At 39.8% G+C, this 15,264-nt stretch overlaps 1 protein-coding gene across 1 annotated transcript; it reads right to left on the bottom strand.

Annotated features, from left to right (window-relative positions):
* Positions 1-14,097: 14,097 nt before the first annotated feature.
* LOC121389295 (KRAB-A domain-containing protein 2-like) lies at positions 14,098-14,742 on the bottom strand. The gene has a single exon (XM_041520892.1). The coding sequence runs from the start codon at positions 14,740-14,742 to the stop codon at positions 14,098-14,100; it is 645 nt and encodes a 214-aa protein (XP_041376826.1).
* Positions 14,743-15,264: the final 522 nt, after the last annotated feature.

Genomic DNA, 15,264 nt, shown 5'->3' with positions numbered 1-15,264 from the left:
GAGGAGTTAAATGGACTTTCATCAAGAATGATTGTCCTGTAATGATACATAATTTCATTTTGTTTTTATTTTGTTTCCGGGTTTTTTTATATAAATTTTGTATAATGTTTTCCACAAAGTAAACACTTTCTTGAATTGCTAGTATCGGCCAAGTCGTTTTTCCAGCGAGTTTTAGACGTTCTAAGACAGTTTTCTCTCTTGAAAGATCCTCAAAAGTCCATGCCACGGCCCATCCTGACATCCCATATAGAGTTTATTGTACTAGGGCTTGGCAGTCCGTCTATAGATAAAGCACTGCCAGCGATACATGAGTTTCTTTTATTTAACGACATCACTACAGCAGACTGATTGGATGTGAAACATTTGGTTACCATGACATATACTATAAGAGGTAAACCGCTACATTCGTAGCAAGTGATATTCATATGCACTTTACCACAGACATGACAGCACATATCCCGGCATTCGACATACCATGTTGATCATCACATTGTTTTTGCCTCTATCATATATAGTTTGACACCCAATAACCGATGTATTTTTCGTCCTGAGGTGTCGTTAAACATTCATTCATTCATTCATTCAACATACTAGTCGTGGTGCAATGGCTGAGATGAGAAGACAACAATCAGAGAAAAACAAATTGGAGAATGGGTCTAATGAGGTTTCACCATCCTATGACGCAAACACCTGAGGCGATTCATGGAGGACGTCGCAACGTCGTCAAAGCATTCTATCAATTCGGCCTTGTAAAAAGGTTACTGTTTGGCAGGTCAGGTCAGATCATAGGTTGTAACGTGCACATTCAGAACACACTTTTGCAGCACACGCCTGTCGTGGGCGCAGGTGTTGACTTTGGCCAGCTCCTCCGTCGAGGATAGGATCCTGTTTCCCTTTTATATCGATGTTATCTAATACTTCATTTACACATTTAACTAAGTTGCCAACCAATAGCAAACACTGATTTTTATACACTTTTAAAATATACTTGCCTTGATGTTTGTATTGTATTATACTTTTCCCCACAGCTCTTTACACTGGTTTTACATAATTATATAAGTTTTATTCTTAATGTAAATAATAGTTCCATATACTTGTCTTTCCTGACATCCAATGGCTGATGTGTATTTTGTGCTGGGTTGTCGTCATTCATTAATTCGTTAATTTATTCAATCATTCTTATTATTGCATATACGAGTCGAGGTAATGGATTGGCTAATGGTGTATTTCTTATCATTGCACAGATGAGGCGCAGTATTGGATTGGCTTGAATGATAGATTACAAGCGAATGTGTTCCTCTGGCAGAATGGAAACAATGTCAACTTCTCAATGTGGGGTCTCACTAGTCCGAACAATAATATGACTGAGGAAGATTGTGTTATGTTAGCTGTTCTTCACAACTGGTGGGATGATGTTAACTGCGCACATGAATTTAAGTACATATGCGAACATTGAATCTGATTACATTGCAAGAAAAGCATACCACACCACACAAGTAATTAATATGAATTGAATAATTATAAAAAAGAATAAAATTAAGTGATAAAATGTGTTGTTTTGTATACATTCATATCTTGTTACATACATAGCAATTTAAATGTGCATCTACAGCAACCATATAGTGATATTCTGTGAAACGTTAGTTTTCACCCCTGCGAGTGCTGTAACCTCATCGTGGTGCAGGGGTGTAACATTCTCTTTGAGAATGGCCAATACAGCACAACTCCCCTCTTGGGGCACCTTGTTGGCCGTGAGGTGCATCCCGTAATGCTGGATGATGGGATTCTGGTGTTTGAGTTGGGGACATATCTTTGGGTATGTTTTCTGGCAGCACACCACTTTGGCCTGGCATTCAGCCAGACGGGTTGTCAGGGAGTTCCGACCGTATTAATCGGCTGGTCATGCCAAGCTCTAGAGCAAACAACCTTTGTTTTGTTAAATTTGTCACAAATAAACATTGTTTATATATCGTTTGTATTTGTTGCTCTTGGGGCGGTGGCTAGGGTCAATCGGGTGATAATAATATTGCATTAGTGTCTGCTGGTTATCTGCAACTTCATATCCCCTTGCTGGACACTGTGGTAGGTGAGGGCATGGTGGATGAACCGTTATGTCTCACAATATGGGTAAAAATAACTCCCAAACTTCAGGTGGGACCCTGAAAAGGGTCCACAACTAGGTTGCGGATTCCTCATCACCTGATGAGGAATCTAGGACTATTGTTAGTTCAAAGAAATCAAAAGTAATACCTTCTGAATCCTGGCCACGGTTTCTGGTGATCAGTTCGTCTGTTGATGGAGCCTTGAGCAAACTGTCACCGTTTGCTGTTCAGAAGGGACTTGTCAGCTTTTGTTTCAAGTCCGTTACGATGTTTTAACTGTCAAAATTTTGGTCATGGCCAAAATACATGTCGAAATAAGCTGACATGCGCTCGTCGTGGTCAATTTGACCGCGACAATAAGACATGTACCAATGACATTGTCTGTGTAAACTGTAACGGAAACCATTTTGCATATTCGCGAGAATGTGCAAAAAAAATAAATTTGAACCAACGTGTCACATGTCAAAGTTGAGCAAAACTTGCCATTTCCTGAGGCTAGGAAATTGGTGGAGACCGAGATATCTGTCACAGTAGGGAAGTCCTGTGCTGCGGCAGTCAATGTATCCACACGACGTTCTGCCACCAACACTGACCTAATGTGGCGATATGATGAAGCTAAATACAAAATGCTTAATGTCCTTTCAACTCTGCCTTATACAGAGATAAGATTTTAGCGGAATACGGTTTGTGTCGTTCAGATTCCAATAAACTAGCTAGTTGACACACTTTTGAAATTAGCTATTCAGGATGTCACAAATCGGACAAAATCCGTGTTTTAGTGTTTGCCAAAAGCACTTATAAGCCTTGTAGATTTGTACCCACAGTGTTCTTTGTGGTGCTTGAATCTTTGAAAGTGGTATTCAAGGACCACTATGTTAGCTATAAAAAATACAAACAAATATGAATCTGTCCTTCGCTCAGTTGGCTTTAACTTAAAATCCGACGACATGTCCATTACTCGTCTGTATTGGAATATAAACCTGCATAATACTTCATACAAGGAAAGGTAAATTGTGGTGTCTAGAATATGCACCGCCCTATTCTTGGCTCAAAGACTGGTCATTATCCTAATCAATATCAATGATGTCCTTTCTAGGTATTTTTATGGCGATTTTTTATTTTTTTAAATGTGACATTCTTTTGTTTTGTTTTGTTATTGTCTTGGATTTTTTATTTTTTTCATTTTTTATTATTATAATTTTTTTGGTTGGTTGGTGTGTGTGTGTGTGGGGGGGGGGGGGGTAGGGTGTAAATTAAAGTACTAATGACATTTTATTTACTATTGTTTTCATTATTAAACCTACTATACATAAACAGTAAAAATTTACCTTGTTTCTGGAATCATCACGTCTCGAACTGGGTACCCCCAGGAGCTAACTAGCAGTGGTACATCCGGCATCCAACTGTTCTACGGGGTGGGACATAGCACAGTGGTAAAGCGTTTGGTCGGTATAGGATCGATCCCCGTCGGTGGGCCCATTGGACTATTTATCGTTCCAGCCAGTGCACAATGACTGGTATATCACAGGGCGTGGTACGTGCTATACTGTCAGTGTCCATATAATAGATCCCTTGTTGCTAATCGAAAAAATAGCAGCCCATGACGTGGCGACAGCGGGTTTCCTCTCTCAATATCTGTGTGTTCCTTAACCATATGTTCGACGCCATATAACCGTAAATAAAATGTGTTGAGTGCGTCGTTAAATAAAGCATTGTCTTACAACTTTTCTAAGCAACGGGGTTTGTGGCAAATATTCATAGGTTTTGGTCATTTGTTTTTGTTTTGTTTATAACAAACATTTTGGAATTATTTTTATTATTAGCTTTATTACTGGTAGGTGACAATACTTTACCACTGGGCTACGTCCCGACCTTGAAATAAATTAATGCTTTCATGCGGGGACAGTCGTGAAGAAATCGATACACGACGCTGCACGTGTGTTATCAATTCTAGGTGTGGCGTGGCGGAGACGTAGTCCAGCGTAAAGTATTCGCTTGATGCACGGTCGGTTTTTGATCGATCACCGTCAGTGGGCCCATTGACCTATTTCTCGCTCCAGCCAGTGCACCATAACTGGTGCATCAAAGGCCGTGGTATGTGCTATCCTGTCTGTGGAAAATTGCATATAAAAGACCAATTTCTACTAATGGAAAAACGTGACAGGTTTCCTCTCAAGACAATGTGTCAGATATACCAATTGTTTGACATCAAATAGCCGATCATTAATTAATATGCTCTAGAGGTGTCGTTCAAAAACAAAACAAAAGTGTAATGATTTAAGCAAATATAACAAAGTATATGGCAGATAATTATACATACAAAAATGCATTTGGCATCATCAGATATTAAAAACAAATAAAATGAAAATAATATATTGAAATAACTAAAAATGTTGTAATTGTGCATATATTTAAGTATAACTATGCTTATCGTAATTGCATTTTTTCAATGTTAGGACAACTATATATCAATGTAGATAATCTATATTCACTTAAAATCGTTTGCATAATCCTAGTTTTCGTAATACTCTTGGAAGCTTGAAGGGACATTCTTGAGTTTGTTGCAATTTTTAAGATGTGATCGACTAACAGAGACTTTTTAACGATTGCAATTACATATCAAATATACTTTTCTGCATCAAAATATTAGTGGCTGTATATTAAACGTGTTTCTGATCATTCTAATATTTGTACCAGGATAAATTTCATTTTATTTACTAAAATATTTTTTTTCGAAGACAAAATCTAGTTTGGGCTTCAAACTAAAATTATGGCGACAGTAGTGATGGAACCAACGGTTCTGGCCCACCTTGGCCCAATCACTTAGCATGCGAGAGGTGTCACCGTCTCAAACCCAGATGAATTTTGATTGGCTTACTAATGGCGATTTTAAAAATGGGGAAATCCCATACCGCACCAACTAACCAGGAAATACCCCTTCGCCCATACTGTACACCAAGTAAAGAGTAAACAATAAGAAACCATCCCATAAACACTACCAAGACATGACCATGTGGTTGGTTATTAATTGGTTTGAACCGCGTCAAAATGAAGATGCATTAATATAAATGATGGCTATTGCGCTATTAATAAACAACATAAGACAGAAATACATTTTGATTATTTGTTTACCCATGTTCATCACGAGTGGATCACAGGTCATGGGGTCCTGCGCCCACCCTTACAATCTATGTACTAGTATAATTCTACGCATGCTCTTTGTATTTACAAGTGTTCAACGTCAGATGCCTTGACCCAAGAATTAAATTCCTTTGGCCAGTTTAACCACTTGACATAATGATCTTTGTTAGCACCACATCCTCTCGTCTTTAGAATCTTCTCGACCTTTCAGAGATCGTTTTCTATCACATCAATCTTTTGGAGTTCAGGCTGGTGGAAGGTTCCCAGGATTTCATCACCATTGTAGTCCTTCACTCGATACAGAGGTATTCCACCGCGTAATGGGGTTTGGCTGATGGTTGAGATTTCTCCTGTTCACTTCTCGTCATATTCCCGAGTGAATATATTTCTAAGATGAGTGAGTCTCACTTTATCTCCGACCTTAAATCGGAAGCGCTTCTTCTTTGTTTTCACTTCCTTCTTGAGCCAATACATTTTCCACCAAATGTTGATTTCTTTCTCAGCAGTGACTTTGTTTGGAGCCATACCGATCGTCCTGTGATAGGTAGAGTTATAGCTGTTGACAAAAGTCTGCAGACGATCAACGTACTTGTAAGACTGTTTATATGTGAAGTACCGGTATATCCTTGTGGTGGTTTTTAAAACTCTTTCTACCACAGCCGTCTTGGTTTTGTTGTTGGTGAGTAGATGCTGAATGTTCCTTTGTTTAAGAAGTCTTTGAACCCCTCAAGCTCTGAACTCGTGACCTCGATCCGTGTGAATTCGTTTCGGTTCTAAACACTGTCAGGCCTTTCTAATCTCTCAGTGGCCTCAACCATAGGTGCTTGGAGAACACGTCGATCACCACCACCAACGCAAAGGTATAACCTCTGTTATAATTGACAAATTTCACTATGTCCATGAGATCGGCCGACAATTGGTCTGTATAGCGTTCCATCTTCTCGATTCTAGCTAAAATCGGTTTCACCAGAGAGGATCCTGAGAAGCACTGAGTAAATAGTAGTGCATTAGCTAATGTATTCATATAAATCTGCTCCCATGTCTTGGCTATCTTTCGATCCACCCATTGTTCAGACCTTTCCTGGTCCAAATAGTGTTGATGCTCTTATCCTCTTTATAACAATTGCAGGTGAGTTGCCACAGATAATCCAGTCCAGCTGTTTCCCATTCATCATCAATGTCATTGTAGCTTTTTTCCACTTCATATCTAACTCTTTTTGCTGGAAGTTCCCCAGCATTTTCGGGACACCATCTTTTCACATGTATTTGCAGATCGTGAACGTCTTGAAACATCACTCCGCAACCGTCACAGGAAAGCATTTCAGGGAGCTTTTCTTCACACGTCTGCTCACTATGAAGGTCTGAATAAGAATGAGAGATTTGGCGACTGTTCTTCCCTTTTATAGAATGTGTCACCTCTTCTCCAGTGTCAGGGATTTCACTTCTTTTGTCCAGACCATTGGGTCGTAATCGCTCTGCAGCAGGGTTCAAAGGCTTCAGTTCGATAAAGAAGTGACCATATGTTTTTTTCTCTGCATCTTCGCACTGATGCATAAACATTTCAGTATGTCCTGGATACATCTGTCGGGCCAACAACACGACTTGTTGCTTGTCAATGGGGTTATCAAACAGTGCCAGATAATGACAGTTTCTTCTCTGTCGGGTCTGTGCTGTGATACAAGTTCTGGTTGATGGCAATTACCGAGATGTTTCTGTGGTGACTTCCTTCTATGAACAGGTCAGCGATGCAAGAATCTTTGCCAGCTGTAGACATCAGGTCGTTCACCACGATGAGATTTCTGATTCTGGGATACAAATAACGATATTTTTCCAAGTCCTCAGGTATGCCTTGGACAAATTCGACCCTTACAATTTTCTTGATAATGCCATGTAGAGGCTGCCAATGTTTGTAGAGCCACACGATGCGATGGGGAGATGGGTTAATGTTCCCATCTCTCAACAGTTTGTACACCAGGAATGTCTTTTCACACGATGTTGGCCCTGACACAATCATCATAAAAGGATGTAGTAACACTTGAGGAGGAGGAAGAGAAGGGAAATGAGGAGGAGGAGGAGGAGGAGTGATTTGAGGAGGAAGAAGGAAGTGAGGAGGTGGAGGAGGAGGAGTAAAATAAGGAGGATGAGGAAAATGAGGAGGAGGAGGAGTGAAATGAGGAGGAGGTAAATGAGGAGTAGGAGTGGAACGTCTGTCTATGTCTCCTCATATTATCTTCTCTGGAAAAAAATCTTTCCACATTCTGGACAGGAGATTTTCCTCATCATGTTGATAGCTTGGCAGACAGTTTACAAATGAGTTCATTTTGATCATACTTCTATTTATAGTTTTTATTGCAAGGCATTCTTGGTAATTCTCCAGTGACCATAACTGAGACTGGTAACACCATCCTCAAGGAGATCCACATGTCTCGCATGACACAGATCAGGAGCTATGGCCACCAACTGTACAACATCCAACTCAACAAACTGGGACTCTCCCCCTTCGATGACAAGAGGTATCTCCTTGAGGATGCTGTTCAGAAGCAAACTGTTGTGTCCCAAGTGTCCTCTGGTTCTAAGAATCCACCAGCGGGTTTACCAGCTGGAAAACCAGGTTCTAGCAAGCCTGTGACCAAAAAGGACGCCCAACAAACAGCACAAAAATAACTTTTCTTGTAGACTTAAAACTACATTCCCTGGAATACTTTTATTATTTAAGCATATAGAACAGAAAATCCAATTACGTTTGGTGCATATATGACGCAGCACTCCGCATTGGTTTCACTACGCTGGCTTATCCAGGTCAAAAACAAAGCCAGTATTTTGAAAGTGGGACACTTTTGACGGGCTCGTACCGATCTCGGTTTTCATTGGCTTATCACAAGTATAGAATTCCCCAACAAGAGATCACGTGAGATTTCGCAATTTTAGAACAAATTTAACTGTCTTGATTGAGTGGTCGTATCTTATCTCCAAAACATATTTATATCCATAGAGGTATGGTACAACGCCTTTCCAGGGGTCGGTGAGTGGGGGATTTGCCTTGAAATTTGTACAGTGTCCAGCTGTTGGCATACGCGTTACATGTAAGGGGGTGTTACTAATTACGTAATGCTCTAGGGGTAGAGGAAGAGGGTACTGTGTTCGCTTTACGTAACATTTTTCAAGACTATATGTTATTTTTATTCATTACGTAGACATAAAAAGGTGTTTTTTGGAAATGCGCGGTCAGTCTAGGATCGATCCCCATCGGCGGGTATACAAAAAGACCATGGTATGTGATATCCTGTCTGTGGGATGGTACATATAAACGATCCCTTGCTAAAAAAAAATGTAGCGGGTTTCCAATGCGCGTGTGCAGGGATTTCAGCGGGGTTGGCGTTATAGACTTGGGCAAGTAAGGGTTTCGACCTCCCTGCACATGCACCCGATTCCTCTCTAAGATTATATGTCAAAATTATCAAATGTTAGAATATGTTTTATTTAACGACGCACTCAACACATTTTATTTACGGTTGTATGGGGTCGGATGATTATTAAATCAATATGCTTTATCTTTGATGCCGTGAAACAACCCCACAACTTTACCCTTTCCAACCGAAATAATATTTATTTGAATTTGTCGATTTTAACACGTAAAATTAAGAAGTGAAAACGTTCATTGTCTACTTTAGTATATTTTATTTTAAAAATATATACATAATTAATGTGTTACTAGTATACAAACTAAACTTTGAAAGTTCTACTAACACTTTATAAAATATCAATTCTGAAATAGGAAGGTACGACTGTCGATAATACGTTGTCAAGATCAAACCGGTTTTAACTAAAGACTCTAGTACCGTATCCTCAACCAAACGTTCTTCGTACAGCGCAAGATTTCTCTTTTAATTTTTTGAGACGAACCCTACAATTTGAAATCGGCAAACGCACGTGTTAACTGAAACTGACAACAGGCTGTCGTTTGTGGTTTGCCGAGCTATGGCGGCACAGGCGACGAATCGAGCGTATACTTTTGACGATCTCCGTTCATAGCAATAACACACGAGTTTTTTAAAAGTGCATTTGAGCTTGTATTTCATATTTGTACATGATGTTATAATATGGTAACCAGAGAATGCAACTTTAAAAAACCTTGAACAGTGTAATTCGTTTGATGTTTTGGATGATCTAGAATGTGAGGTGGACATCTCTTGACAAGATTATCCACAAACCAAAATACCGCCAGTTGTAAAGCGATGTCTCTAATTCGTAATTCTGTTCGTAGTTTACTATCAAACCATGGATTATCGTTAGGTCGAATGGTAACAGTGCGATGCGGTATACTATTTTTAATGTGATTTTTAATTACAGTTTCAACATTATCGCATGCAATATCAACATTTTGTGAATTTTCAAATATTAATTGCCATGGTTTATTCGTAATTAATTTATTCATCTTTTCGAAATCACCTTTATTGTAAAGCCATATTACTCTTTCGTGTGCTCTAGCAGTACAATACAATGTATGTTATTTTATGATCGCTAACAATCGCGGATAACGGTATAACGCCACTCTCGTTGATTTCACATGTATTTGTGATAAGAATTGGGTCAATAAGTGTCGCTTTGTTCACTGTTACACGTGTCGTGGTGTCAATTACATTGAACAAGTGTTTGTGCATTATTAATTCGTGCAGCTTGTTTCGTTTTGACGAGAGTAAATCTTGATTGAGGTCACCGACAATAATAATGTTGCCGCATATACCTAAAGCTGTCCCAGAATGTTGTCTGTGTTGTATTTGGGGGGGGGGGGGGGGGGGGGGGGGGGGGGGGGGGGGGGGGGGGGGTATACCACGCATAATAGTAGTGATTTCTGTTTAAGTTTAATTTGTACCCATATTATTTCGTCATGAGGCGTTTCTAAGTCGTATCATCGTGTATGGGCTAGATGTGAATCGATATAAACTTCTGAATGTGCACGAAAAACCCTGTGACCTGACCTGACCTAGAGGTGATCACCCGCCCGCTACCGACTCCGATCGGGCTGCTTGTACCTTCCAGCGGTCCCCTCTCCCTCCCACCCAACCCTGTCCCTGTCCTGGACAGAGGATCCGGCTAAAGCCGGCACCTGTGCCCATCACAGACGTCCACTACAACAGGTTGCTCTGAATGTGCACGTAAAACCCTATGACCTGACCTGGCCTTTGAAATAAAGATGATCAGAGATGCTTTTTCGGGACCATTTATTTTTGTATATTGTGCTAATGCTAATTAGCAACAAAGTAAACAAGAAATTAAAAGAAAAAGGAAAATAATAAAAATGGTTTGGTAATAGTTTTGAATATATAGAACTTTAGTAATCGATCTTTTTACCCATTAGTAACAATCCAGGTACAATTGACTACGTTGCCTTTTTAGCATCTGTTTGTGTATCTGCATAAAAACTAAAATTTACCTTTTTGTTATGAAAGTTGGTATTGTTTGTTGGTTGGTTGATACAGACAGCACACATAGTAAGATTTGTGCTCAGAACAACAGAAGGTATGCATTTCCTGTAGACTCAACATCGGCAAAATAAAATTTGATTTAAATCACGATTGCATAGGAAAACAAATAATGTGACAGACCCACAAGACACAAAATAATATTATTGTGTATCACGTCCTTTCACCCCTCTACGCTACCAGCCCCATTGTACGAGTTCTGGAAAAGCTATTAACTGCAATTAAGAATGAAAATCAAGTTAAAATGAAATAAAACTAAGGAAAAGAATCAGTAACAAATGTTGTAACACGGGAAAGAATACTACGCAAGAATACACCTATAGTTTGTTTTGACAACAAAATACAGTTAAAGAAAAAAAGCTTTTTGTCTACAATATAATATTGCTATTAACTGCAATTAAGAATGAAAATAACACACACACACACACACACACACACACACACACACACACACACACACACATACAAAAAAACAAATACCCCACCCACACACCAAATAAGAAACCAACAACAAAAAACAAAACAAAAAACACCAACAAACACGCAAACACACACACACACAGGCACACACACACACAACACACACACACACACACACACACACACACACACACACACACACACACACACACACACGTTTTACCTGGTATTTCGCACTTCAGAAAATATTTTTCTTCAGGAAGTGAACCGACGTTTGTGTCTTTGAGACGATTAAGTGTGCATGGCGGCTGTCAAAGAAGAAATATTTGCACACGGGATCCCTTGCCCAGGGATTTTCGCAGGCCTGGAACCTGATTTGACTGACATTGTAAAGATCTATCTGTTTGACGTCTAGATCATCCAGACATAGAACACGCTCGAATCGAGAGACACGTCCAAGGCAAGTCGTCTGACTCTGCATCATTTCCATACAGCAGCAAATGAAAAGCGCCAAGACGATTGGAGAAATTCCATTCCGTCTTTAAAATAAAAGTAGTGTAAAAAAAAACAAAAAAAAAACTAAAAATAACCCCAAACAATTCTTTACGCACTTTGTTTTATAGTTTGGTTATAATTTGGGCAACGGTATCGCTATTTTAAAGCCACATTGCTTTTAGTCCCGGCTTTAAAATGCACCTTTTGTCAGAAAACAATTCTTTACGCACTGTGTGTTATAGTAATGCTGTAATTTGGTCAACTATATCGCTACGTTAAAGCTGCGGCGTCTTTAGTCTACTGCTTTCACTTGCTATGTCACTCATCTTTTGCATTGTAATGGCATAGATATATAAAACGTATGTGGTAGCTGTAGATACTGCATTGGAAGAAATACGGAATAACACCAATACCAACAGCAAAGAGTGACTGCAACAAAAATCCTCATCAAACGTATCAACAGTTAACCGTGTTACTGACATTCAGTTAAACAACAAGTTGTTTTGTTTAACGACACCACTAGAACATATTGATTTAATAATCATCGGCTATTGGATGTCAAATACTTGGTAATTTTGACATATATTCAAAGAGAGAAAACCAGCTACATTTTCCCATTAGTAGCAAGGGATCTTTTATATGCACCATCCGACAGTCAGGATAGCACATACCACGGCATTTGATATACCAGTCGTAGTGTGACTGGCTGGAACGAGAAATAGCCCAATGGGTCCACCGACGGGAATCGATCCCAAACCGACCGCGCATTAAGCGAACGCTTTAACACTGGGCTACGTCTCGCTCTTTCTGACATTTAGTCCCACGTACTGACATTCAGCCCCTGCGCGTGCTGTAACCTCACCGTGGTGCAGGGGTGCAACATTCTCTTTGAGAATGGCCAATACAACACAAAATTGAAGTTTTGAGTAAAAGTCAGTATCTATCTGTGATATTTGTATTTTTGCACAGTTCTTTACACTGTGTTTTTATTTAAATCTTGAATTTTTATCTCGATGTTGATCATCACTTTATTTGTTTGCATTACCATAGTTTGACACCCACTAGCCGATGTAATTTCCGTGCTGGGGTGTCGTTAAACATTCATTCATTCTGACATTCAGTACCACAGTACATATTTGTACTTTATACAGACATACAACCCTAATAACAAACTTGAATTAGCTCTGCAGTACTGTTATTTCTTCTTTCACACAGTATATATGTTACAGTTAATCTGTATAATCAGGTAATATGTATATTACCTGATTTTTTCAGCTAATATGTATATTACCTGTTTTACTCAGGTAATATGTATATTAGCTGAAAAAATCAGGTAATATACATATTACCTGAAATATACTTCACTAATTTATACAGATTAACTGAAACGTGCAGAATGGTATTGACAAGGTTGTTATTTGACTGAATGAATAACTATAAACAATAATATGCTGGCAATCTTTATTGGCTCAAAACACATACCATTTGCAACACACAACACATACACTACTGCAGAACAAACACGATCTTTTGATCAATGTAGTCCAAGTTTTCAATTAAAAATAAGTCTATTGATCAATGTAGTCAAAGTTCTCAGTTCAAAACAATTCTATTGATCAATGTAGTCAAAGTTCTCAGTTCAAAACAAATCTATTGATCAATGCAGTCAAAGTTCTCAGTTCAAAACAAGTCTATTGATCACTGTAGTCAAAGATCTCATCAACAACAGTTCTTGTTTATGCATGGCAGGTTGGAATGGCAGCGGGAATTGCACACTAATCTGGCTTTGAAGCATTTACATCGATTTGTCTGATACCTCTTACTTCCAGCACAGTTACATCTTGTGAAACCTTGTCCACCGCATCTTGATTCCAGTTGCACAGCTTGACGCAGGGAAATGTCCTTATCTGTACAGACATCATAGGGTGAATACACGGTCGTAGCACACACATCGAATTGGTTTCTCTGCCTGCTGGAACTGGGCATCTCTGGCACTCTCTCTCTCTCTCTGCAGCCTAATTTCCTCCTGACGTACAGAGATGGGTGAAACTGGTACAGGTTCTGCTTCCTCGCTGGATTGCTCCACTGGGTTTGGATGGGATACTGCAGACAGGAGGTCGTCTTCAGTTTGCAACCTTGCAATGACATCTTGGGGGAGGCTGGATGATGTCAATCCTACCTTCGCATCGGCACGAAACAGAGCAGCAAAGGGAGAACGCTTGATTCCAGTGTGATGGCTCGAGTTCTTTTGAAATTGCACAAACTTGAGTCCAACAGTCCAGTCCCGTGTGTCATTGTCACTCATCCATGCAATCAACATGTCTTTTATGTCGCAGTTGGCTCTTTCCACTGAACCCTGACTCTGGGGGTGTCTCGGCTTCCCATGAACGATGACGAGGTCAGGCCACATCTGCTTCAACTCAGTGATAACTTGCGCTGTGAATTCGGACCTGTTGTCACTTTGTAGTATTGAAGGGGCTCCCAGGAGAAGGTAGCAACTGATAAGCTACTTCCGATGCACGCTTAGAAGTGAAAGGACACAGAATGCAGAACTTGGTAAGATGGTCTTGGTACATCATGATCCATTTGTGTTGACCTTGGCACATAGACTGCATGTCGATGAGGTCAACTTGCGCTCTGGAACTGAAGTCCTTAGACAGGATTGGTTTGACGATAATTCCCTTGGTAATTGTCCATTTCCATTTTCTCTGGCACTCGCTGCACATGGACTTGAACAAGGTAATAGCATCCTGGGTGATGTTGGCGTACTTCTTGTTGATCTCCTTGATCATCTTGTCTCGTCCTCCATGACCAGTAGCGATGTGGGCGCGCTTGATGATGTCAAAGGTCTCCTCGATGGTAGCGAAGTACAGAGGATGTTCCTGGTTTGGCTTCTTTCTGATGAGCTTTTGAACGTCCCCACACTGCAGTAGTTCATATTTCTTAAGCAAGTAAAACTGATGCAGTGATTTCTTGGGTGCCTGGGTGGCTTCCAGCAACTCGCCAACAGTCTTAATGTATTTGTCCTCAGGTAGCAAGATACACTTATTCTCTCCATAACTCGTGTACAGCGAACGCCTGAAAGTCTCCTCTAGATCCATTTTGCTAGTGACAGAAAACACCATTCACCAGGATATTTATACCTACCAATCAAATGAAGCCAGTCAAAGGAAATCAGCAGCCTAAATCAAGCATTGTTTTTCCAACTAATCCCATCTGCGTCCTAGCAGGCTGGCACAACTTTATTGTGCACACTTTATTGTGCTCTACACTGCCCTACAATGGAAGAGTGCAGTATCTGCAAATTTTTCGAAATTGAGATACGGGATCTATTGGCTTTAGGACGAAAATGGTTATCCTATGAGCTAGTTATAAATTCCTTAACACCATGCTTTCACTGTGAAAACAGTGTATATGATATGCAGTATCTGCAAACTAGTTAACAAAACAAGGGAAAACTGCAGTATCGGTACTTACTGCAGTCTTGCCCTGTATGATGTTATGATGCCTTCAGTTACTGCAGTCTTGCTCTGTAACACATGCTTTGAGTGCAGTGCATTTAACATTACAACAGTCACTGTACTGATGAATGAGTAAATACTTTGTTACACATGTCAAGACAG

The sequence above is a fragment of the Gigantopelta aegis genome, chromosome 14 (genome assembly GCF_016097555.1).
Source record: "Gigantopelta aegis isolate Gae_Host chromosome 14, Gae_host_genome, whole genome shotgun sequence".
Lineage (NCBI taxonomy): Eukaryota > Metazoa > Mollusca > Gastropoda > Neomphalida > Peltospiridae > Gigantopelta > Gigantopelta aegis.
Note: the sequence above shows the minus strand (reverse complement) of the source record. Positions and strands in the feature narration are given on the sequence as shown.